Below are 26,731 nucleotides of genomic sequence, written 5' to 3' on the forward strand. Positions count from 1 at the left end.
GAGTGCCGAATTGACTTCTGAGCAGATCAAAAAACGCGTGAAAGATGCATGAAGTTCTGAAAGCGTGCTGCATATTTATTTCAAACTGGTTACAGATTGATGGCTGTGTTAATAAGTTACAGCCAGTCTCCATTTCCTGTAGCTCAGTAGGTTCTGACCAGATGAATGGGTCAGGCTTCTTACCCGTGAATCCAATTAGGTGAAATGTGATGTTTTAGCCCCAATTGGATCCTTTCAGAAGACTGACCTGGTGGGAAGGTGGCACACTGAGCAGAGCTAAATATGGATTGAAAAGGGTGCGTGTCCAATATGTTCCTCTATCTGGGTCATTCGATGAAACACAGGAAAGAAAAAATGATGGATGGGGGGGGGGGGTGAATGGGGACGGCAGCAAATATTATTTTTCATTTGGTATGAAGGGAGGAAGCGGCGATCAGGCCGAATAACTGTTTCACTGTTTCTTCAGGGAATGCTAACAAATACTGGCTCACAACAATGTGAACTCTTTGTTCCTCTTTGTGTTAAATGTTTTACAAGACGCCTTCTTCTTGAGGACGTTTGTTAAAATCGTATCTCCACAACGAAAAGCTAAAATATTAGCAGAAACAGGATGATGATGATGAGAAAAGTATTTCTGAGTAAATTGTTGCCTCTGCAGCATTTAGACAGCAGCAGAACTAACGGTGATAATGAAGCGTGTTTTGATCCGTTGGTTTCAAATCCTATTTTAAATAAATATGACAAACTTCAAACAATATAATTACATCAACTATTAAAACCAGTTTAAAGTTTTAACAAGATTTCAACTTGGTTTATTGATGCCGTTTTCAGTTTGAAAGTATTTAAAGCGGGTCCAGTTTGTATCAAGTTGTATGGATTTCCATTTGACCCAAATTAAATTCCGGTTTAATGGCATGCAGTCTATTAATATTCCAGTTACAATATGACGAAGTCTGACTCAGTCACTCCTTTATTGCCATCTGGTTAAAAATCTGAGGAAGTGGATCACACGAAGTTCCCCTCTGGTTCCTGTAAATCTTTGACCAATTCGGATTTTTCTCATGGTTAGAGATGTCTGCATTGATATATTTAAGCCTTCTGGCTGGGATCCGTTCTTGGGAGCAGAGGTCGAGTTTCATTGAGAGAGCAGTCTCTGTAAAACAGGCTTTTACTAACAAATTAATACTGAGAAATATTAACAATTTAAACTGACTTTAGCATCTTGTGTTCATTAGCCCAGTTATCATCTTCCTTTGTTTTCCCTGGAAAATGTTTTATTTCATTCTTGCTGCATTTTTTTATTTATTGTTAAACACGCTGAACAAAGAAGGGAAGAGCTGAGGTTTAAAGAGAAAAATGCATTTGTTCTCCATACTGCCATTTCCAGCATAGTTTCTAGTGACTAATGTTGGCCAAACCTAGGAAACACCCGCAGGTGAAGGGGAATACTCTTACTCCTTTTCAATAAATGAGAATAATTCTGCATTTTGCAGACCCTCTAGTGTCTGCTTGTTCTTCTCTGCAGGGAATCTGTCTAGGACTGTAGTCAACTGATTAGGGAACAGTTATCTGGGCATGGACCAGCAGTTGGTACTTTAATATATTCCCTAGAGAAAATGGATCCTTAGCTTGACTCCATCATATAGGTTGAAGCTCAAAGAGGTTATCTGCTGAAGTCAACTCCAGGTTAGTTTTCTCCTCCGTCTTAAAGTCGTTACAGCATTCATAGCAGAGAAAGTGGGGTTCAACACAACCAAAGCTGAAGGAGCAGAATGACCAGCATCTGCTGAGGTCTGGTTGTCTGTAACAAAATGCCTTTTTATGAAAATGGTTTCCTCTTTAAAACTGCTTCTTAAAGTTTCAGGGTTCCTTCGATCACCTCACTGGTAATAAAGTGGACTTTGAGGCGTCATGACATCTTCCACCATGTTGCTGCTTCTAGCAGAACCAGGCTCGGTATGAACGACCATCTGCTGTGACTAGCTGGGTGCTGAGCAGATGGAAAGGAGTCATGGGAAGAATAAAAACACAAACACTGGGCCAGAAGTATTTTATGTGATGGCAACAAACTGTACAGAGTTAATGGCAGCAATAACCGCAAATGATGCATCAGTCTGTCAGTAAAAGGCACCGTAGATCCACGGCACTCTTAACATTTTCTCTTCTGTGTTTTTAATTTATTTTTACAGTTTCTTCAAACGGCAGCACCACTGATTCCTCTTTCCTGTCTTCCTTAGTTAAAAAGACTTGTGCAGAGTTGGACTTTGTGTGTCGCAGTGGTCAGTGTGTCCCGAAGCGATGGCACTGCGACGGGGAACCAGACTGTGAAGACGGCTCTGATGAGAGCATAGAAATCTGCCGTAAGTCGTCTCAAATTACAACCGATTCTGATGTTTGACAAGTTTCCATTAGCTAATGAACGTATTAAAAGACTGGCAGCTTTGCCAACAAGTTAATCCAGTCAGTTCATTAAAAATATTTATATTTGACTTAAAGAAATATTAAGTCATTGCACTGCAGTTTGCAGCACTAATGCTGCAGCTGTTTGTGTTCATATTAGCTGAGGGTGGGTTATCTGAAGGTCTTGATCGGGTTGTTTTGAAGTCCAGTCATAGCTGCTGCAGCAGCTGCATGCGTGCCTGTGAGTTCAGCTACCAGAGCTGCTACATCCCATGGATGTCTTGACCAGCTGTCAGCCTTAACTTGGCAGCAGATCGTGAAGGTCTAAGAGTGGACATTCATTTTATTCACCTCACATATTCACATTCCTGCACACAGGGTTCAGGGCTTGGCTGGAGTTCACTTTTCTTGCATCACAGTTTAAATCATTGTTCTTATTAAAGTTGCCTGATGTTTTTTTTTTTATTAACTTTGTTTATTTAAGTTTTCTAAAGCCAAGTAAGTTGTTTTTTTTAAGTTTTGCTCTGTAATTTCTTATCATTAAAGTTTGAAACCTATGCATTTAACATTAGATTGAACTCTTAACTGTTCAATTCTTTTAGAAATGGTTTCTTGTTGCAGAATTCCTATTTAAGTTCAGTTTCAGTTCAGTTGTATAGTGCCAGTTCACAACAAATATTGTTTCAAGGCATTTAACAAAAAATCAATTCAATCCAATCTTATAGATTTCGTTGGTTACGTTCATTCTAGTCTGATCAGTTATTATTGCATCCAGTCAGTGACTTGCAGCATTCACTCCTCCTGGATGAGCATGTAGAGACAGTGGACAGTCACTGGCGTTGACTTTGCAGCAATCCCTCATACTGAGCATGCATGTAGCGACAGTGGAGAGGAAAAACTCCCTTTTAACACGAAGAAACCTCCAGCAGAACCAGAACCAGGCTCAGTGTGAGCGACCATTTGCCACGACCGACTGGGGGTTTGAGAGAACAGAGCAGAGACACAAAGAGAACAAAGAAGCACTGATCCAGGGGTACTTTCTATGGGAAGGAAAAGTAAATGTTAATGGATGTAGCTCCTTTAGTTGTTTCACCTAGAAAGAAAGAACAGATAAACTCTGAGCCAGTTTTCAAGGTTAGTCTGAAAGAGAGCACATATAATTAGTTACAGTAGAAGCTCAGTCAATAGCCATGTCTAGGAGAGAGAAAGGGTTAAACACTAAAAGACAGGGCTATGTGGATCATCGGTAGAGGGTGAGCATTAAGTTGTTGCCAGCAGAAGCTTGGATGATGCTTCTCTCCAGAAAGGTGTCACAGGTAGACAGGCCAGGCCAGGTGTAGCTTCTAGGAAGAGAAAAGAGAGAACATAAAGTTAAAAGCTGAAACAACAGCAAATAATGCAGAATTATAGAGTAGTGTGAGAATGTAGCAAAGAGGGTGAAAGTGGTCATTATGTCCTCCAGCAGCCTAAGCCTATAGCAGCATAACTACAGAGATGGTTATACAGAGCAGAGAAGGAGAAAGAACACAGAAGCACTGATCCAGGAGTACTTTACAATACTTCAATCAATTAAAAGGGTTTTGATTTAAAAACAGTTTGTTTGAATTTGAAATCTAATTTTATCTCAACAAATCTTGACAGTCTGGTGTATATAAAGGGTCGTGGATTAGCATCAACGTCGGCGTGTTTTCCTTGTATGTAGACATGAGGACCTGCCGTGTGAACGAGTTCAGCTGTGGACCAGGAACCACGCAGTGCATCCCCATCTTCTGGAAATGTGATGGAGAGAAGGACTGCGACAAAGGAGAGGATGAAGTCAACTGTGGTAGGTGGAAGCTACATTCCTGCAGTTCTCTCCCCATCATTTCCCCCCTCTCACCACAGTAATTAGTTGACCTTTTTAAATCGATCGTTTCCCTATTAAGTCTTGTTGCAATCAGTGGCGATGTGTCTACTTCTGGATGATTTATGGTCTTCACCTAAAGCTGCAGTACTGAAGAAAAATGTGTAGATAAGGTATTCATATCCATTACAAGCACAAGCTTCAATGTATCCCAGGAACAAACAGAAGTGCATAATTGTGAATTGAAAGGAAAATTTTTGGGTGGCTTGCTTTTATATTCAGGACTTTATATAAACTCTTTTTCTGCAACTCCAGCTGCAACCCTTTGTGTTGCATCTACCACCATCGGTCTCCTGCAGACCGAGCTTTCAGGTGACGATTTCAGTCTGATTGGATGGAGAACATCAATGTTCAAGTCTTGCTACAGATTCTGATTTGAAGTCGGGTCTGGACTTTTATCGGGCCATTTTAACAAGCATGCTTTGCTCTATACCGTTCCTTTCCAGATCCCACTGCAGAGTAAACATGTGTCCATCTTCTCGGTCCCTGCTGAAGAACAACACGACTCTACCACCATGTTTTACTGTGAGCATGGTGTTCAGGGTCTTGGGTTTTTCCTCGGGGCTGTCCATCTAGTCAGACGTATGGTCAACAGGGCTGCGTCTCCGGTCTTCTGATTCATCTGTAGCTTCTTTCTCCGTCCAATCTTTTTCACTGGTCTTCTGTGAGGAAACAACCCCTTTTCTTTCTTTGCCACAGTTTTTATATTGCAGATACTCACTTATCCATGCAGGGTCACAGAGGGACTCCAGCGGTCAAATCTAAAACTATAATCCATCCATTGTTTTGCGATAGTGGAGACAAATGTCAAAGAAATGGCAATAATGGCTATAGGGACTGGTTTAGGCAGGCATAGGAAACAATGGGATGGGTCGCTTACATGAAGCTCTGGGAAATGGCTTCCCTTCTGGTACCTCAACTGCCCAATCCAAGGCCTCACTGGGCAGCTGACCCAGTCAAGTGTTTTCAGTTTAATTTATAAGAAAGGTGATGTTTTCCTCAGGATAAACATCTGGCTTTGCTGTCAGTGGTTTTATTCCTAAACACTCCTCCAAAACCATGTGTGTTCTCCATGGTCATATACACATGCAGATCCTGACTGGATAACACTGGAAATGGTATCCTACCAAAGACTGCATCCACTGGTTAAATTCGATAAATTGTGCAGCTCTAGTTTGTTTTGCTTGTAGGGCAAACCGTTAAATTCTGGTCTCACATCTTCCACATGTTTAGCATTTCCTGCAAAGCGTCTGGCTAAGCTTTCTTCTTACCACTCCCGTATAAAGGCCAGATTTGTGGATGTTTGTCCTTTTTGATGGATTCTCCTACCTGAGCTGTGAATTTCTACAGCTCCTCCAGAGTTCTCAGACCTCTTGGTTGCTTCTCTTATCAATGCTCTGCTTGCTTGGCCTGTCAGTTTAGGTGGACAGCCATGTCTTGAGGAGTTTGTAGTTGAACCCTTTCGTTTTCAGACTTATTGAACAGAGCTCTGTGTTGTGCTCCTACTCAGTCCCTGGGGTCATATGGAGTTTGACTTCTAAAGTCTGGAGGGCTGTAGAAAAATCTCTTTATTTTAACCAGGTGAGAAACCTCTGATGCTTTTTTGTACAGAGACTTGAGTTGTTGTTTTTCTTTTAATTCAGATTCAAGACAACGATTGTTGACGAAGGGTTTTTGTTTAACACATCTACATAACATTTTAATTGCATCTGATGTTGTAATTGCCCGTCCGTGACACTATTAGGCGAAATTCCACATATGCAAATACATCTTGATATTTAAAAAAACGAATGAAATGAATAAAAATAAAAAATGGTGCGAAAATGAGGACTTTGTTGGAGAACTGTCGTCAGGACGGTACAGCGGTACTGTGCAGGTCACCGTTGTTCTGTGTTATAAACTGTTCTGCAGCCATTACTACTGATTGCAGTCATACCACACATGGGCCGGGGCTTCCCCCGTACAGGAAGATTCAGTTTCAATTCAAAAACAGAGATCAGGACGTTTTCGAAATGAGCCGGTTTTTCAAATCGTGCAGTTTTCAGAGAAACTGCCTGCCGTTGTTGCAACCCCAAACACTTTTCACTAAGAAAGCTTCGCCGAGTAAACGGGGTCTCTGACAACTTTATTAATCTCAATGGGCAATTAATTTGAAGCCTACCAGTCCATACATTCACCTCTAACATGCTTCCACTAACCAAAATCATTGATTAACTAAACAAAAACAGTAAATGCATCTCAAAAATATGCAGAACAACAAAAGTGACTGCAGTGCCTCTTGTCTGGTTAAGCGCTTGAAGAAAACTCCAAATATCTAAGCAGAGACTCATGGATGCCTTTAGTGACACTGGTTATGGGATGCTGAGGGCTGCAGAAGGTTAGGTTTAAAAACTCCAGTTAGTCGCAGCACAGTTGGCTTTTCTGTCCCATTAATCCTGTGAAAGGGCAGGGTGGTAGTACTGAATGAGGCTGCAGTTAAAGTATCGCCTCAGCAGTTATAAAATCAAGTGCATCATTCATCATCAGGCTGTTTTTAAATAAAATAAAATAAATGCTGTCTGTATGATTCTGGCCTGTTAAAAAAAAAATAATAATAAACTGCTGTGGTTTTTTTTTTTTTTTGCCATCTAACTTCTCCCAGGTAATGTCACCTGTGCTCTCAATGAGTTCACCTGTGCCAGTGGCCGCTGCATCTCCAGGAACTTTGTGTGCAACGGCGAGGACGACTGTGGAGACGGCTCTGACGAGGTGGAGTGCGCTCCGTCCTCCTGTGCTCCCAGTGAGTTCCAGTGTGGAAACTCGTCCTGCATCCCTGCCAGCTGGGTGTGTGACGATGACGTCGACTGCCAGGTAAGATGTTTCTCGACTCTCCCAGATGTCCTCGTGACTGATCTGACTGCGTGTTTCTACAGCCTTGGCTGAAATCTTTTAACACTTTCATGCTCTTGTTCTATAATGTGTTCCAATGACGAGGTAGTTTAACCTTCTTCCTGCTTTTACATCAGTGCTGGGTGTTGGTTGGCTTTGACTCAGTGGGAATCATCCTTATCTAGCAATGGGAAAGTTGTTGGTTTGATTCCAGCTTGCTCCTGCCACAGGTTATGCTTTAGAGGAAGGCCCTTAGTCCAATGGTGCCTGTGGATCTGTGTGACTGTAAAACACTTTGAGGGGTCATTTTGACTGGAAGGAGCTACTCATGTTCAGTTCATTCTCTACGTATTACTGAGCTGCAGACGGGTTCTGCTCCCAGGAGCATCTTGAAAGTGAGATCTGGTGATGAAAGTGTCCTGTTTGAATCTATTTCTACTGATTGGCCAGTTTTAATTCAGATTAATAATTGGGTCTGAGGACAAAACTCCTTGAGCTTCAGGATTGTTTTTTCCTCTGCAGGGTTCCTATGCAGCATGGAATATGACTCATTTTCCGGGTCTAGATGCAGTTGAGCCTAAAATGATTCATATTGCTGGCAGATTTAGATTTTAAAATTATTTTCATTCCCCTAATAAGTTTGTTTCTGATAGGAAATGAGAGAGGTGTCTCTCAGATGATGATAAAGCTATGTAAGGGTAATGACTCTGGACCAAAATGTTTATTTCTGTTTGGTTTAAAGATTGCATGTTGAAAATTACCTGTCTAATTAATATTCTGCAGCTTCTTGCTCTAAGCCTTTGAGGATAGAAGGTCTCCCTGCCATCACCCTAATCTTTAGGTCCTTCATCAGACTTTATCAGATTCCAGTCAGGACTCTGGCCAGGCTGCTCCAAAATAACCGTTCAGCCAGTCTGAAGAATCATGTTTGTCAAATTTAAGATTTGTTAAAACCCAGATCTGCCAGGGGTATGAATAATTGTGGTCTTAACAGTAAATATGGAAAGGAATTGGGAAAGAAAAGGTTCAGGTTTCCAGCCTTTGTTCGTTATTCCGCCACCTACGTTGATTTTAAAGTTTAAGTCTGAATTTATAAATCCTAACTTGTCACTTTGGTTTTTAAAAGCTTTTTAGGCTCATTTACCCCTCAACTCTGGTGCTTTAGGATATGACCACACCTGTTTATAAAAAATGGAAAAAGGAATTTTGGTAGATTAGGTGTTTTATAGATTGCCTAGTTTAATGGTTACTGATTGAGGACCAACAGTTAAAGAAAAATACTCGAAGAAATTGAGTTGAGGTTCCACTGGGCTTTTCCTCCCCAGTTATCTATCTATTAGATACCTGGAGAAATAATCTGACTATAGCCTGAAAAGGAAATCCTTGGGATGAAGCACCAACTTGATGCCAGATGTATGTTCTGAAGTTTGCTTAATTTCCTCCCAAAACTGTTAAATTAAGCTAAATTCCCAGATGTAGTGAAAACCAAATGAGAACCAGAAGGAAGTTCTTCCCAATGAAACTTCTAAACATTGGGAATTTCTATGCAGATCATTTGGGTCAAAATTGTTCTTCCTTTTGAAAATTACTATATTTTGTCAACAATTCTCTGAAATGTGAATTCCAAATTCTCCTATTTAATATCTGGTGTACCTAATTTCTGACTCCTTTTTTTAAGATCATGGAAGCCACCATAAACTCTGTATTATAAAGCTCTTATCAGCACTTTCATGAGGTAATATTCAAATTCCCTGGACCACCTGCAGTGAAACTATTTTGATGTGACTGAAGGAATTTAGCCCTTCATAAATAGCTTTACATGCTCAAGCCATGGTTGGTTTTTTTTCAAGGAAGTGGTGCAGTTTTAAAGTGGACTTCGTCTCTGTGTCTTTGTTTTGTTTCTGACTGCAGATTCTCACCAAAATAACTCAGATTCAAGACCTGGTCAAAGAAATGAATATGAAAAATGAAACTGCTGAAATTACCTCATCCTGGTCTTATCCGTTTCTGTTCTGCTTCCAGGGTTAATATGTACAGGTCCTTCTCAAAATATTAGCATATTGTGATAAAGTTCATTATTTTCCATAATGTCATGATGAAAATTTAACATTCATATATTTTAGATTCATTGCACACTAACTGAAATATTTCAGGTCTTTTATTGTCTTAATACGGATGATTTTGGCATACAGCTCATGAAAACCCAAAATTCCTATCTCACAAAATTAGCATATTTCATCCGACCAATAAAAGAAAAGTGTTTTTAATACAAAAAACGTCAACCTTCAAATAATCATGTACAGTTATGCACTCAATACTTGGTCAGGAATCCTTTTGCAGAAATGACTGCTTCAATGCGGCGTGGCATGGAGGCAATCAGCCTGTGGCACTGCTGAGGTCTTATGGAGGCCCAGGATGCTTCGATAGCGGCCTTTAGCTCATCCAGAGTGTTGGGTCTTGAGTCTCTCAACGTTCTCTTCACAATATCCCACAGATTCTCTATGGGGTTCAGGTCAGGAGAGTTGGCAGGCCAATTGAGCACAGTGATACCATGGTCAGTAAACCATTTACCAGTGGTTTTGGCACTGTGAGCAGGTGCCAGGTCATGCTGAAAAATGAAATCTTCATCTCCATAAACCTTTTCAGCAGATGGAAGCATGAAGTGCTCCAAAATCTCCTGATAGCTAGCTGCATTGACCCTGCCCTTGATAAAACACAGTGGACCAACACCAGCAGCTGACACGGCACCCCAGACCATCACTGACTGTGGGTACTTGACACTGGACTTCTGGCATTTTGGCATTTCCTTCTCCCCAGTCTTCCTCCAGACTCTGGCACCTTGATTTCCGAATGACATGCAGAATTTGCTTTCATCTGAAAAAAGTACTTTGGACCACTGAGCAACAGTCCAGTGCTGCTTCTCTGTAGCCCAGGTCAGGCGCTTCTGCCGCTGTTTCTGGTTCAAAAGTGGCTTGACCTGGGGAATGCGGCACCTGTAGCCCATTTCCTGCACACGCCTGTGCACGGTGGCTCTGGATGTTTCTACTCCAGACTCAGTCCACTGCTTCCGCAGGTCCTCCAAGGTCTGGAATCGGCCCTTCTCCACAATCTTCCTCAGGGTCCGGTCACCTCTTCTCGTTGTGCAGCGTTTTCTGCCACACTTTTTCCTTCCCACAGACTTCCCACTGAGGTGCCTTGATACAGCACTCTGGGAACAGCCTATTTGTTCAGAAATGTCTTTCTGTGTCTTACCCTCTTGCTTGAGGGTGTCAATAGTGGCCTTCTGGACAGCAGTCAGGTCGGCAGTCTTACCCATGATTGGGGTTTTGAGTTATGAACCAGGCTGGGAGTTTTAAAGGCCTCAGGAATCTTTTGCAGGTGTTTAGAGTTAACTCGTTGATTCAGATGATTAGGTTCATAGCTCGTTTAGAGACCCTTTTAATGATATGCTAATTTTGTGAGATAGGAATTTTGGGTTTTCATGAGCTGTATGCCAAAATCATCCGTATTAAGACAATAAAAGACCTGAAATATTTCAGTTAGTGTGCAATGAATCTAAAATATATGAATGTTAAATTTTCATCATAACATTATGGAAAATAATGAACTTTATCACAATATGCTAATATTTTGAGAAGGACCTGTATATGTTTGATTTTAAAAGCTGCAGTTTTTCCAAGTTCCAACAGTAAAGAATTGTATAAAACTGTTTTTTAAAAGGTTCAAATGGCCCAACAACAATCCAGAACACTGGAGTACTTGTAGAGAGCTTTTTCTCCACAAAAATATGCAACTGCAGTACTTTCATTAATGCACATCTATAGATTTAATCACAAATGGGATTCTTATTGGATCCTGGGAGTTTTGCAAAACCAAAAAAGATCCGATATTTGCAATTAAAAATAAATGGCTACCAATCTGCTCCGTTTGTAGGACCAGTCGGATGAGGCTCCGTCTCATTGCGGCCGCCATCCAACGCCGCCGGCCAAGTGCTCGCCCAGTGAGATGCAGTGTGGCTCGGGAGAATGCATTCACAAGAAGTGGAGGTGTGACGGTGACCCTGACTGCAAGGATGGCAGCGACGAGTCCAACTGTCGTACGTTACAGCGTCCATTCTTCACCTGCAGAAGCACTTGCTAGTTCCAGCTGTGGACTGAAGATTGTTTTAATGTTTTTGTACTTGTGGCAGGGAGGAAATAGTTTCACGAAGAAATGTAGTTTTTAGAAGAATTCGCATGAAGTAAAGTTGAACTTGTTTGTATTTGTGGCAGCTGTACGTAGTTGTGGGCCGGATCAGTTTAAATGTGACGATGGAAGCTGCATCCTGGGAAGCAGACAGTGTAACGGCATCAGAGACTGCCCCGACGGTTCGGATGAAGTAAACTGCAAAAACTGTGAGTGCTGGAAACTTTAATCTGGTTCAGATTTTTTGTATTGAAATGAATTTATTTTGTATGGTTAAAAACACCACTCATTGGGATTGGTGGACAATGCTGTGGAAAAGGGTTCCTTAACTGAAATTCTATTGGTTTTATACCAGATGTAATGACATCTGGTATAAAACTGAACCAGCAGTGGTTCTGACCTTGGAACTCTCCCAGTATTGTTGAATTATGACCTCTGATTTTAATTTGGACAGTGAGGCCTGCAGAGCTTTAGTTTTTGTTCTGGTTTCTTCTGGGACCTCCTAGATGAGTCATTGATGCTTTGAGTAATTTTGACAGGTCAGCCTCTCTTGAAGGGTCTCCACTCTTCCATGTTTCCTCCATGTGTAGATGATGGTTCTCATTCTGGTTCTTTGGAGTCCCAGCGCTTTAGAAACAGCTTTGTAACTCCTTCCAGACCGATGAATGTTTCTCATCTGTTCCTGAATTTTAAATCAGACCATGATGGGTAGCTCTGAGGTCTTTTAGCCTACTTCATGTTGTCAGACAGGTTCTAGTTAAGTGCCTTCTTGAGTCTGGAGGCCTTGGTTTAGGCAGTGAAATTAAACTCATCAAAACTGTCAGCAGGTTCAATAGGAGGGAAAAAATGCACACCACTTATCGCTACATAGAACAAATTTCTTTTTTATCATTCTAGTCATTGGCTATGACGATCTGTATTGTATTTGATAAAGTAGAGTTGAAATCCATATGCATTTACTTTGTTTCTGCAGCGACGCAGTGTAACGGGCCAGAGAAGTTCAAATGTCGTAGCGGGGAGTGCATCGAGATGAGCAAAGTGTGCAACAAGGCCAGAGACTGTCCAGATTGGAGCGATGAGCCAATCAAGGAGTGTAGTAAGTTAAAGATGACTAAATCTTGTTGAATAACTCAAAGAATGCACATCTGGGGCGAGCTGCATATAGGACGAACTAATCTTCTATAGTGCTTTCATGCACTTTTTATGCTCGCTGAAAGGATGAGATGAACTTCAGATTCCCTGGGTGGTTTTTAAAATGACTGCATTGGACCTAAATTAAATGGTTCACTTATCACAGAAAAGCATAAGAGAAATGCTGGAGAAGTGGAGCAGCTGTTGTCTGTTTTCATTTATTAATAATTTGATTTGTTGGAATTAGGGTTGTCAAAATAACAAATATTTGGAAGTAATCAATACTAAAAAGATGAATTGCTCAAAAATACTCATTTGCATCTAAATCGATACAAGCGTTTGTCGCACTGCTTCCAGCAGCAGCGCTGCAATACCAGAGATGCCTCTTCACTCACCTGACCAAAACAATGAGCTGCTGGAAGTTTTAACCTCTGCTGAGTACAACCAGAAAATCCCCATATGTGACCCTTTCTAGCAGACAAAGGAAACACAAGCCTTCCTACTGCTTAGTTTTAGGATGCCGGCTGAAGTGGCCAGAGTTTGCCCGGGCTGTACAGAGTAACGCACTGCTGCCCCACCCCAACCTGTTGCTTCACACTGGTAAAAGCATCACTATCATTAGTATTAAGTTACGGAACGAAATATGTTTTACAAAGGGGGAAAAAAATGCCGCCTGATATTTTCAACTTGTTGTTTTCCAAAAAACGAGAACACTGTGTGAACCACTAATGGCTAACTCGCCTTGTTTGTAATGCATGCCTGTGTTTAATAATTAAATGTTCTAAATATTATAAACGTGCTTAAACCCTCTAAGGCTAAAGATGTTTTTGGAATGGACACAAGCATGCACAAAGACCTGGGTTCAGTGCTTGCTAGCGCCATTTCCTTCGTTAAAAACCTTTGTTTCAACCAGGCGCTTCCCAGAAGCTTGAAAGTTTGCTATAGTTACTCCAGTATTCAAATCTCCTGATTAAACGTCTTTAAACAATTACCTGCTAAGTATTTTTCCAATCATTTCAATAATTGCTCAAAACTGGATCGGTGAACAAACTGTCCGTTATTTAGACAACAGTTCCTTTACACCCCATGCAGTTTGGCTTTCGGGCCAAACGTTTGACTGCTGGTTTGTAGAGAAAATAAAAGCATCTCAATTTCTGGACCTTAGAAAAGTGTTTGATACAGTAAATCATTCAGTTCTTGCAGTGATATTGACTAATCCTATTTAAACAATCGTTCCCGGTGTGTTTCAATTAACTACAAATCTGAGTCGATCGAATTGTCAACAGGTGTTCCTCAGGGAGCAATTATAGGTCCCCTTTTATTTAGTCTTATATTAATGATTTGCTTTCTGTTTTTCCCCCTGAAGTAGAATGTTTCTCACATGCAGAAGATGGATTTATTTGCTTGTAGCCATTCCAAAGACAATGTTGCAGCCAAACTCACCAAAGCAATGAATCCTTTCACAAAAAGAGTGCTGTCTACAGCTGAGTCTCCTAAACGGTCGGCATGTTTTTTAGTAAAACCAACAGAAGCTCCCATGGTGCTGATGTATATGGGTTGCAGGTTAAACCAGTATAAATATCTGGGTCTATTGATTTACTGGTACTTTTCCTTTTAAAACTCATGTCCACAGGATATGTAAAATAGTAACAAGAATGAAATGTCCACTAATACGGCAATAATCTTTTTACACTCTATGATTTTAGTCGCAGGCCTCTAATGGTACAATAAAACCAGTCAAATATTGTAAATGCAAGCCATTAAGGTTATGGATTAAACCAAGACGCTACCATCATAGTGATATATTAAATGGGTATGGCTTTCTAAACTGGACTGACCTTCACAAATTTTCAGATTTATGAGGTAATAATTTATCCCCAGCTCCTCTCAGTATATTGGAGAAATGACAAAGTGTGACCAGAGGCTCTGTAAGAGGAGACGGTTATCCCTCTGAGGAAGAGCACCTTTAGTCCGCCTGGTCTGTAAGACGTTCCTGGGAATGAAACTCACTACCAGATGAAATCAGACAATTAACATGGAAGGCTTTCACTAAACGTTTGAAAAAAAATGGCTTGTCAATTAATACACTTATCAGCACTGAGAGAACTTATGTCTGTGCTGTATTTGTGTCGTCACTATTTTCTTAGCAGTAATGTTATGTTGTCTGTGTGTCAGGATTTTAGTCCAATCTCACGTCCTTATGAATTGTCTGCGACAAACTGCTTGTATTTTCTTTTCTTTTTTTAACACCATGGCCAGGGGACTACAGATGATCAGCCTTTTGGCTAATTCTGGCTATTTTAATTCATGAATTATGTGTTTTATTAAATTGCACTGCCCCCTTTCAAATAAATAGATGAATTTCTTCCATCACCCATGATGTTTGTTCTTGTGCTGCAGATCTAAACGAGTGTCTCCTGAACAATGGTGGCTGCTCTCATATCTGCAAAGACATGGTGATCGGGTTCGAATGCGACTGCACACCTGGACTCCAGCTCATTGACCACAAGACCTGTGGAGGTAGTCCATTTAATTTCCTCCTCAAGAACAAAGTGAACATTTGTATCATCTCCAGAGCTGACAAGCGGAGAGTGAAAATGGAAGAAATTTAAGTCTGATTTTTTCCTGTGCTGCAGAGAAGAAATTGGGCTGGAAAAAAGTTTGACATGTTTTCTTTGTTTCAACCTTTTCTTTATTGCTTTTAACTTAATGGGAGGTTTTCCTAAACTTTTTTGTTTTTGATGAAATCAATGATTTTGTTTTTTTTTTCTTTCCCACTCGATTTGCCAGTGAAAGGGAAAATTTTCCATTTTGATGACTTGCTGATTAATCGGAGCATAATTATTTCTGTTTCAGATTTCTTGCAGTTTTTTCATTTTTATTTTTTATGAAAAGCTTCACAATGCACAGATTTTCCTTCTCGCTTGTTTTCAGAGAGCGTTGATCCGTGGAGGTTTCAGACGCACAGCAGGATGTAGCTCAGGGTCGGTGCCTGTTATTGTGGACTGAGATGTTCAGCGTTGAATGTCGATCAGCTGTGCTTTAAAACAGAACTCCTACAGGTCCTTTTCTAGGAGGCACTGATCCGACACATTTCTGACACTGAGCCAGCCTTGGCTTCAAATGATGTTCAGGATATCTGTAAAAGTGTGAAATTGCTTCTTGTACAACGCCACCAGTTGCTCAGAGGCACCTAATTTACTCCCAAATGCTACTTTGGAATATTTACTTCTGGTTCTGTTATGAACAGCTGGGTGCAACTGTATGATCCCAAAATCCCAACTGCTATCAGAGGTTTAAATTAGCATTTTGTGTCACTTCCAATTTCATATCTTGTGCATCAGAAATCCTGAGAAGATTTTAGGGTATTTGTGGTGCCGCTTGTTGTGCTTTTCGGTTCCTCCTAGTGATTCCTTTCTGTCTCTCCATGCAGACGTCAATGAGTGTCTGAACCCTGGCATTTGCAGTCAGATCTGCATCAATCTGAAGGGAGGCTACAAGTGTGAATGCCACAACGGCTACCAGATGGATCCGGCTACTGGCGTCTGCAAGGCTGTTGGTGAGCATCTGAACTATAACTTGCCTGCTCTGGGGGTTGTAGTTCTGAACCTTTTAATCCTTCATAGATGCTGCTGCTGGTTTACAGACGTTGTTGCTTAAAGAGCCCACTAAGGATATTTTCACCTTTCCTGGTTTTTATAAACTCTGTCCCATTTTCAGGTAAGGAACCGTGTCTGATCTTCACCAACCGTCGTGATATTCGTCGTCTGAGTCTGGAGAGAAAGGAGTATACTCAGATTGTGGAACAGCAGAGAAACGCTGTGGCACTGGATGCTGACTTTAACCAGCAGACCATCTTCTGGGCCGATCTGGGTCAAAGGGCCATATACAGGTGAGTTACACTGCAAGCTCTGTATTTGAAGTTTGGAACCACCAAATCTTTCTAAGTTGTTGTAGCTTTTAACTTCTTTCCCTGTCATTGTGGTACTAGAGAAGTGGTGACAAAAGTCAAGTTTATTTATACAGCGCTTTTCAGCAACAAGGTGCTGTAAATGAGGAAAAATATTACAATGATACAGAAAATCAGACAAGAGGTATAAAGAGAATAGAATGATGGATAAGAAAATGAAAGGAAAATTGGAATGAAAACTTAACTTATGTTTAGATGGCATAGTCAAAGGCCACTCTAAACAAATAGGTTTTTAATCTTGATTTAAAGCAACTTAGGGTTTCGGTGCTTTTACAGTTTTCTGGGAGTTTATTCCAGATTAGTGGAGCATAAGAACTAAAAGCTGCTTCTCCATGTTTGGTTCTGGTTCTGGTTCTGCAGAGTATATTTGAGCCAGAAGACCTGAGAGGTCTGGGTGGTTGATACACTGACAAGTCTGGCTTAGCACCAAAATACATTACATTCAGTGATTTATAGACTAACAGAAGTATTTTAAACTCTATTCTCTGAGCTACAGGGAACCAGTGTAGGGACTTTAGAACCGGGCCGTTGTGCTCCACTTTCTTAGTTCTAGTGAGGACGCGGGCAGCAGCGTTCTGGATCAACTGCAGCTGTCTGATCCACTTTTTAGGCAGACCTGTGAAGACACCGTTGCAGTAATCAATTCTACTAAATATGAACGCATGAGTTAGTTTTTCAAGGTCCTGCTCAGACATTAGTCCTTTAATCCTGGAGATGTTCTTTAGGTGATAGAAGGTCAACCTTGTTACTGTCTTTATGTTCCTCTGAAGGTTCAGGTCTGAGTCCATCACCACACCCAGGTTTCCAGCCTGACTGGTGGTTTCTAGCTGTATTAACTGAAGCTGTGTGCTAACTTTTAAATGCTCTTTCTTTGGTCCAAAGATTATTACTTCAGTTTTGTTTTGATTCAGCTGAAGAAAATTCTGGCCCATCCATGCATTGATTTCTTCTAAGCATTTATCCAGCACTTGAATGGGTTCATAATCATCTGATGACATTGTAACGTATAGCTGTGTGTCGTCTGCACAGTTATGATAACTTATGTTGTTGTTTATTAAAATCTGAGTTAGGTGGAGCATGTAGATATTGAATAGAAGGGGCCCTAAGATGGACCCTTGGGGAATGCCACATGTGATTTTTGTGTCTCTGATGTAAAGTTACCTACTGACACAAAAAAGTCCTTGTCCTTCAAGTAGGATTTAAACCAGTTGAGTGCTGTACCAGAAAGGCCGACCCAGTTTTCCAGGCGCTCTAATAAAATGGAGTGATCAACCGTGTCGAATGCTGCAATAAGGTCCAATAATACCAGCACTGTGGTTCTTCCACAGTCTGCATTTATACGGATGTCATTGAACACCTTGACAAGAGCAGTCTCTGTACTGTAGTAAGCAGGAAGCCTGACTGGAAGACACCGAAGCGGTTGGTCGTTGTTAGGAAGTTGTTTAACTGTTGAAACACAGCTTTTTCAATAATCTTACTGATGAAGAGGAGGTTTGATATAGGCCTGTTGTTCTGTAGTAGCAGCTTGTCCAAGTTGCTCTTTTTCAATAGAGGTTTGATAATTGCTGTTTTCAGGGCCTGGAGGAAAACACCTGACAAAAGGGACGTGTTTATTATTTGTGTTAAATCAGATGTTATTACAGGCAAAGCTTCCTGAAGGAAAGCTGTGGGTAAAACATCGAGACAGCAGGAAGAAGAGCTTAGTTGCTGTACGATTTCTTCTAAGATTTTGTAGTTTATTTGGTGAAATTGGGAAATTGTGTCAAACTCAGTTCTAGTTGGAGACAACATTGGTCCTGGAGTTGATGTGGATGTGCTGACTGCCTCTCTGATCTTTTGGGTTTTTTCAGTAAAGAAGTTAGCAAATTCATTGCAGGTCCTGGTAGAGTGGAGTTCAGATGCTTCAGTTACAGGAGGGTTTGTTAACCTGTCAACCGTGGCAAATAATGCACCAGCATTGTTAATGTTTTTACTGATCTCAGAAAAGAAGGATTCCTTTGCATTTTTCAGTTGTAGGTTATATCTGTATAGTCTCTCTTTATAGATAATATAGTGAACCTGGAGTCCAGTCTTTCTCCACCTGCGTTCAGCTTTTCGACACTCCTTTTTTTTACTTCTGACTGGTGGAGCACTTCTCCATGGAGACATTTTCTTCCCAGAAACGACTTTCACTTTAATTGGAGCAATTGAATCAATGATGTCTGAGATTTTAGAATGAAAGTTATCTACCAGCTCATCTACAGTGTTACAGGGCAAAGTGGAGGTAGAAGAGTAAATCTGCTTAAAGGTTTCAGCAGCATCGTCCTTAAAGATGCGTTTTCTTATCATGTCTCTTTGGCAAACTGAGTCATTGCAGATGATGCTTTCAAAAATAATAGAAAAGTGGTCAGATAGAGAAACATCAGTTACAGACACCTTGGAAATGTTTAGACCCTTAGTGATGATCAAGTCCAAAATATGTCCCTGTTTGTGCGTTTGCTGTTTAACATGTTGAGTCAAACCAACATTTCTAAGAGTGTCACATAGATCTATTGGACTTCTGTCTTCAGGATTGTCCATGTGAATGTTGAAGTCTCCCACAATAATTAAACAGTCATAATCAACACATATCGCAGATAAAAGCTAATTAAAATCACTGATAAAGTTTGTTTTGGACTTAGGAGGCCTGTAAATATTCAAGAACATGGTTCGGACCGGGCTCTTTACCCGGAGAGCCAAATATTCAAAAGAGTCAAATTTGCCCAGAAATACTTTTTTACCCTCTAATAAATCTTTAAACAAAGTGGCCCCTCCACCTTTTCTTTGTTGTCTGCTCTCACAAAGAAAATTGTAGTTCGGAGGCGTCGCCTCTATCAGAATGGGAGCTTCATTAAATTCATGTAACCATGTTTCTGTTAAAAACAGAACATCAAGATCCTGGTCAGTAATGAAGTCATTGATTAAAAATGATTTTCCTGACAGAGATCTAATGTTCAATAAAGCCAGTTTATATGACTTAGTTGCTGATATTAACTCTGTGAGTGGTTGTACCTGACAGTTTATGGCTTTTGTTGATTGTTTATTACTGTCTCTTATCCTTTTGGCTTTGGTCTTTCTGTCACGTATAATCACAGAGATTTTACAACTATCTCCTATTAGGGGCCCAAGTTTTTCCTGGACATGCTCATTTCTGATAGTTACCACTGGGGCCCAGACTGTATCACAGAGAAGTGATTTGAATTTTCTGATTAGGAGGAGATAGATTAGGAGGTGGTGGAGGTCTGCGGCATTTGGAAGATGATGGTCCAGTCGCAGGGCCTTGGCCACGGGGGGTGTTGAATGGAGAAGATGTCAAAACCATTTGGGTCCCGATTTTAAGAGCTCCTTTCATGTTATCAGAATCCAGTAAAGCAAAAAGTGGACTCAGTGGGGATATGGGAGAGCTCTGTGCGGTCTGGGGTGAGGGGGGTTTAACGGGGGTGTCGGTCTGGGTTTGGGGGGATGGGGGTATAATGGGGGGGGGTCCACTTCTCCTGTGGATTTCCTTTTGTGATGACCTCTCTTTCTCAGCCAACTGGTTGATTGTTTCTGCTGGAGCTGTTGGAGGCAGTGTTATCATTGTTGTTGATACTCCATGTTCTCTGCTGAAGGTCGAAGCTGCTGGCGGATTATTTACTGAAATAGAAGAGATTAGATGTGAGACGTCTGGCTCCTGGCTTGTTCAAGCAGAAACCATCTTGCTTGAAGAGTTGTCCTTTTTCCCAAAAAATATTAAAGTTGTCGAAGTTCACAGATGTAGTAGCAGATGTTTTTTTCAACCATTTATTAATCATCAGAAGTCTCGAAAAAATCTCATCTCCACAGAAAATCGGTGCAAAGGATCTGCTGAGAAACACCTTGATATTGAGACCTCCAACAATATTCAGAAGATGAGTGAAATCCTCCTTCAGTCCTTCTGATTTTTTCTTAGCCACGTCATCCATGGCTCCAAAGTGTATAATAAGGTTTTCTAGAGACGGGCGCTTTTCTGTGATTGTAAGAATATTCTGAGATATCGGACACCACGTTACTGGTCCCAATCATAACTTCTGTGTTTTTCTTGTTGCAGAAGTTTTTAATCCCATCCACAGCTGTGTTGCCCACTATTAAGGTTCTTGGTCCGTTGGGGCGCTTTTTATCTGGCAGCTTAGGAGAAAACTGTTTAGAGTGAAGGTTGTTCTCAAACCTTTTATTGTTCTCAGAAGATGGATCATTTTCCTGGTTTTCATTCTGTAGTGAAGCAAATCTGTTCTGGAGGAGAACTCCATCATTTCCAGCTGTCTCACTCCTATCAGTTGTTGTGACAGCAGCTCGCTGTCGAAGTCTCCTTTTCCCAGGGGAAACGGGGGCATTTCTCTGTAATTCTGGCCATTCTAATTTATTTAATTGCTGAGATCTTCCAGTGAGTCGTCCACCTTGATTTTTTTTTTTTTTTTTTTTTTTAACTTTTGCTTTTTTTTTTTTTTTGGGGCATGCCCCTAAAACATGCCAGGGGGGTCTGCCGGTAGGTTTATTCTCAGTTTTCTGATTTCCGGCTGAGTTGTTGAGCTGGCTGTCACTGTTTGGGATCACAGGCAGAGTTGAATCATCGTTGTACCTCATATTCACCTCCACATTCACTTCTAGTCCATGGATTTTCATCTCCAAAACAGACAATTTCTGTAAAAGTTTGTTAAAGTCCTCTGTGGTGAAGGGAGGCATTTTGTGCTGATTAGCTGACATCAACTTGTACTTCTTTCGAGTTCAATTATAAAAACATCAAAATCCTTTCAAAAAAAAAAATAATAATCCTTGGGAGTCGCTGGTAAGAAGTAGTTTTAGTCCAATATTTCCATAATTTTGGCTAAGAGATAAAAGTTAGGAGTAAAAGAATGCATGCAAGCAAGGAGCTTAGGAGAAAAGCGTCTGAGCAGGCAGAGAGGCGGAAGTCATGTAACAATTTGTTGCCAATTTGTTTTCTGTTAAAAGATGCAGATTTACAGGACATTTCCTTGTGGCGTTCCTCAGGGTTTCAATTTCGGCCCACTGTTTAATTAATGCACAAACACAATTTGTTTTGTAAAGCCTTTTGAAATTGAGGTACTATTTTACCCATTTAGTTCACCGAACTGAACACTTTTTTTTATTTTTTACTTTTATACATTTTAAATGGGGCTGAAACAATTAATTATTGAAATAAACGTCAACTAATTTAGAAATCAAAAGATTAACTGGAATATACAGACTCTAAAACGTGCCACTTGCTGAATGAACAATCCACTCGGAGCAGTAATTAGGCTAATCTTTTACCAAAAAATATATCCATTTTTCATTCAAGATGAAAAACCTTCGTCTATAAATATGCTCCATCCAGAACTCAAGTGGTGTACCTTTTTTAGCTGTGCAAAAATTCTGATATTAAGCACCTTTTTGTTATCCGATGATTCGAAAAAATAGTGGACAGCTGAATCAAAATTTGGCTGCAGGCCTACTTTTAAACCATTTAAATGTTTTTTGGTTTTTTTGCAGTAAATTTGCACGGCTACTTTTTCCTTTGAGTTCCAATGTTTTTTCTCCTCAGTACCGTCCTGGACAAGCGAGGGGACGTTGGTATCCACAAGAAAGTGATGGACAACGTCCAAACTCCTCTGGGAATCGCGGTGGACTGGATCTATAAGAGCTTGTACTGGTCCGATCTGGGCACCAAAACCATTTCTGTGGCAAACTTTAATGGAACCAAGCGGAAAGTTCTGTTCAATAGAGGCCTCAGAGAACCTGCCTCCATTGCTGTGGATCCTTTGTCTGGGTGGGTTGAAAAAATTTTTTTTTATTTAGATGGACAGGGTGCGCTGGTTTGATCAGCTGTATGGACGGTTCTGTTTGTGTTGGTCCCCCAGGTTTATGTACTGGTCTGACTGGGGAGAGCCGGCTAAGATTGAAAAGTCTGGTATGAATGGAGCGGACCGACAGGTTCTGGTGGCAACTGACATCCAGTGGCCAAATGGGATCACGCTGGGTAGGAATGCGAGCATTAACGAGGTGTTCATAAGTTATGTTGACACCGTAAGCTAATCTGTAGGCAAAAGGGCCAAAATTTAAATCTATTTGATCAGATTTTTATATTTTATGTTGAAACTTATTATTTCTTTACATTGTAAAAATAACACCAAGTTTGCCCTCCCGCCTTTTTTCATGCTCAACCTCTTCGTTCCAGATCTGATCAAAGGCCGGCTGTACTGGGTCGACTCGAAGTTGCACATGCTCTGTAGCGTTGACCTGAACGGGGACAACAGGAACAGAGTGCTGCAGTCTGCAGACTACCTGGCTCATCCCTTTGCTCTCACAGTTTTTGAGGTTTGTTCTGTCTTCAGGTGTTTAGGACCGACCATGTGATTGTGTACTGACTCAATCCTGATCCGAGTGTTTGACTTGGAGAAACTTTGCAAGCTGTTTTGGATTTTTCATTAAATGTATAGAAATATTAAATTCAAGCATTTATGGAGACTTTATTATTTAGAAAAGTTAGCAGTTAAATGTTTTTTAATTTAACTCAATTTAGGTTTTTGTTCTGTCTGCAGGATAGAGTCTTCTGGACAGACGGTGAAAACAAAGCGATCTACGGCGCCAACAAGTTCTCCGGTTCTGACGTAATAACGCTTGCCAGCAATCTGAATGACCCTCAGGACATCATTATGTACCATGAGCTGATCCAGCTGTCTGGTAAGAGTTTAATGGCTGGGTTCTCTTGAGACCATGAGGTTGTTTTTAGCCAAACAGACTAGAAAAACACAAATGACCTGCATGCAGGGGCTAAGGGACGTCAACAGGAACGGTTTCTTCAATACAAACACAAGTTCCATGTTTCTGATTGACCTTCTGATTTGAGAAAATGTTCTCTTTAGTTTGAGGTTTAATTTTGAACTTTAAAGCCTTATTTTGTGAGTCCATCCACATGTTCAGGTGAAGATATGCATTCATGTTCATGCATTTGGCAGACGCTTTTATCTACAGTGACTTTAAATGAGGATGTAATACTGCAGATGATATGGAAGCTACTTGGAAAGAAGACCTCTAGTCTGGTCGGATAGGGGTGATGCTGTGGAAATGGAGCGCAGGCATAGGCGGAGGTGCAGTAGAGGGGTTCAGATGAGAACAGGGTAGGTGCTGTTCTAGTAGCACACAGTAGGTCAATCCACCATCGTGGAACGACAGAGTGGTGTCGGCACTGCTCGCTGAAGGTCCGACTGAGCTTTTCCTTGTTCGTTTCCTCAAACAATAAACAATGCTACTAAAAAGATGAATATTATCCCTAACAAACAAACGTCAATGAATTTGAGGTAAAAAAAAAACTTGTCTATATTGTAAACAGTGCTGTGACTTACAACTGACCCCTGGGGGACACCACAATGACCACTCTCCTAACTTTAGTTTCCAACATAAATAATAATAACCAATGATTGCTTCCAGACATCATTTCCAACTCACTGATTGGTTGTGGTGTTAAACTAGAGATTTCTTCATGCCATCAGCTAACTGGGTGAAAATGGGGAAACCTAGTGGGTGTTTAATTTGTTTATGAAAGACTGAAGCTGCAATTCATCTAGATCTTGAATTATACTTAATAAAATCTTTAGGAACTGCTGTTTTAAGGCCTTGTATTAATCTGAGCTCTGTTTTTTTTTTTTTGTAGGTACAAACTGGTGCACAGAGAAAAGTGAAAATGACGGTTGCAGCTACATGTGTCTACCTGCTCCACAAATCAACAAACACTCCCCCAAATATACCTGCGTGTGTCCTGAAGGCCAGGAGCTGGCTGCTGACGGCCAGCGCTGTAGACCTGGTGAGTTCTTCAGGAATGCCTCTGTAGGCTGCAGGAGGTTTTTGGTCTGTTTGCTCCTGATTTGCTTGGATACAACCTAAATGGTTTGACTCAAAGTGGTCCGCTGCTCCAGCAGAGCCTCGGCAGCTTGTTTCCTTGGTGTTTGTATGTCTTTCCAGCTGTCTGTCTGCATTACTCTGCTTCTGTTCAGCTGTCCGTGTGGTTTGATGTCTTCTTCAGCAAGTATCAACAGCTTCTTCTGCAGCTCTGCTTTCTTTTACTGCTGAAATCTGTTTCATCCTGAACGGTCACTTTCTGAGTTTGACTCCATCAATGTTGGTCTCAACCTGCTGCAAGTCACTGGGTTCAGTTCTGTCGATTCTTAAACATAAAGTGGACTACTTGCATTTGTTTTGTTTTTTTGGCTTCTAATGGCTAGAAGAGAATGAGGAACCAGTGTATTTAATGCACAACTTAAAATTCATGTCCGTAAAGGTGCAGGATGAAGTAGTTTAAGGATTGTTTGCTTCTAGGAGTGAAGGGGATAACAGTCGCCCTTTCCTTTCTGCTAGAAAAATGGTTGCTTAGAGACGCCGTTTGCCAGCTTTGTTTTTCCTCGTGGCTCTGGTCCAGCTCCCACAGATTAGCCTTTCAAACCGAAGAGGCTTCGAAAAGAAACCTGACAGCTGGGTCCGCCACACACACCCGACTAATTGGACTCTGACTTCAGCCGGAGACTCCAGTACTCGCAGAACATCTTCCTGACGGCGCTCTCGTGAGGGAAAACTGCCCAGTTTAGGCTTCCCAGCTTTTTTTGTGTTCACAGCAAATGCTGAGAATCTCTACAGGCCTTTCTTATTATTATTATCATTATTATTATTATTATTTATTTGCTGTAATCTGCCTCACTGCTGTCTTCAAAGTTTTAAACTAGTGATGGTGTGTAGAGCGTTAGGGCTTGTAGATGTCAACTTTTGTCATTTTGTCACATTCGATCCTCCAGAGCTACCGTCCTGCAACCTTTAGATGCATCCCTTCTCGAACGCACCTGAATATGCATCTAAAGGTTGCAGGAAAGTAGCTCTCCAGGATTGGAGTTGGGCTTCTCAAACTCATATCCTTGAGGAGGCCTGTAATTGTAGGTGCTTCTGCATCTTCACAACTAAATGAAATGGGTCATTAGCAGGACCATGAGTACCCTCCTCTGCCTGTAATAAACCACAGTACTTTTAATTCAGGTGTGTTGGAGCAGGGATGCATCTAAACTAGAGGCTGACATTTTTTCGGGATTCCCATGGGAATCCCACGGGACGGGAGACAGCATCAGTAAAGATCACGTGATTGGGACGGTACAGGATAAAAAATGAACTGGAGCAGACGGGAGCGGGAGCTAACTAATAGGAGGGAAATAAACTAGGATTCTTGGAAATGTAAAACTGAGATTTATTAAATACATAAATGGTACCTTTTAATTTAATGGCACATTTAATGTTACATTTACTTCACTTATGGGACATTCACAACATTTATTTATTTAATGATTTTATTGTATTAATTTTGTCCAGTTTGACCCTCCATTCTTGATGCCTGTATAGGAGGTCGTGTCAGAATTTGAATCAGGTGTTCTGGAGCAGACAAACATCTAAAACTTGCAGAGAAGGGGTCCCTGAGGACCAGGGCTGTGAACCATTGAGCTACAGTTTCTAAATTATGAAGGTTTTGCCTTTTTGCACTTTTGTTCACCAAGTACAGTTCTCTTACTAGGTGCATTTTTCTTTCGTTTCAGCAACTTGAAACATAAAAGTGATTTCATTGTTCAAAGGAAACAATCACTTAATAAATAAGTAAAATACAACTAGGTACATATTGTTTATTCAACTAAGATAGGCATGGTCTGTTTCCTTGTTTCATATTTTATTATTTCTTCATTATTCTTTTTACTTTAACTGGCCTTTACTACAGCTAAAAACAGGGACCTAACTGGTCCTTCAAACAAAGACATTATCAAAAGACTAAATGAAGAAAACAAAAATGGGAGTGGCACAGGAGTGGGAGTCAATTTACTAGACATTTTTCTGTGGGAGTGGGATGGGACAGGAGAGAAAATCCACTCCTGTGTCACCCTCTAATCTAAACATAGGACACCTGCCCTCCAGGACCAGAATTTGAGCTTCCTGAACACATTCTGGACTTCCAAACTGCTCCTTTTTGGAAGTGTTTTTTATAAGCTTTTGTTTTACTCTCCATGTGGAGGAGCAGCGGTTCTACTCAAACCTCTGCCTGGATGGCCGAGCTCCTCACCCTATCTCTAAGGGAGAGCCAGGCCACCCTACGGAGGAAGCTCATTTCAGCCGCTTGTATCCAGGATCTTGTTCTTTCAGTCATGACCCAAAGTTCATGGCCATAGGTGAGGGTAGGAACGTAGACCGACCGGTAAATCGAGCACTTCTTTTTTTTG

At 41.0% G+C, this 26,731-nt stretch overlaps 1 protein-coding gene across 2 annotated transcripts in view; it reads left to right on the forward strand.

Moving 5' to 3' along the window:
* The window catches only part of vldlr (very low density lipoprotein receptor), a 48,040-nt gene that overhangs the window by 13,056 nt on the left and 8,253 nt on the right, over nucleotides 1-26,731 (forward strand). For both annotated transcript variants that reach the window (XM_047372544.1, XM_047372545.1), the window contains exons 3-16: nucleotides 2,238-2,360; nucleotides 4,103-4,225; nucleotides 6,945-7,153; nucleotides 11,105-11,267; nucleotides 11,443-11,565; nucleotides 12,330-12,452; nucleotides 14,888-15,007; nucleotides 15,921-16,046; nucleotides 16,208-16,379; nucleotides 22,036-22,260; nucleotides 22,352-22,470; nucleotides 22,669-22,808; nucleotides 23,033-23,174; nucleotides 24,145-24,294. In XM_047372544.1, the coding sequence (XP_047228500.1) occupies nucleotides 2,238-2,360; nucleotides 4,103-4,225; nucleotides 6,945-7,153; nucleotides 11,105-11,267; nucleotides 11,443-11,565; nucleotides 12,330-12,452; nucleotides 14,888-15,007; nucleotides 15,921-16,046; nucleotides 16,208-16,379; nucleotides 22,036-22,260; nucleotides 22,352-22,470; nucleotides 22,669-22,808; nucleotides 23,033-23,174; nucleotides 24,145-24,294 (2,058 nt within the window). The remainder of the gene's footprint in view (nucleotides 1-2,237; nucleotides 2,361-4,102; nucleotides 4,226-6,944; nucleotides 7,154-11,104; nucleotides 11,268-11,442; nucleotides 11,566-12,329; nucleotides 12,453-14,887; nucleotides 15,008-15,920; nucleotides 16,047-16,207; nucleotides 16,380-22,035; nucleotides 22,261-22,351; nucleotides 22,471-22,668; nucleotides 22,809-23,032; nucleotides 23,175-24,144; nucleotides 24,295-26,731) is intronic.

Source organism: Girardinichthys multiradiatus, chromosome 8 (assembly GCF_021462225.1).
Source record: "Girardinichthys multiradiatus isolate DD_20200921_A chromosome 8, DD_fGirMul_XY1, whole genome shotgun sequence".
Taxonomy (NCBI): Eukaryota; Metazoa; Chordata; class Actinopteri; order Cyprinodontiformes; family Goodeidae; genus Girardinichthys; species Girardinichthys multiradiatus.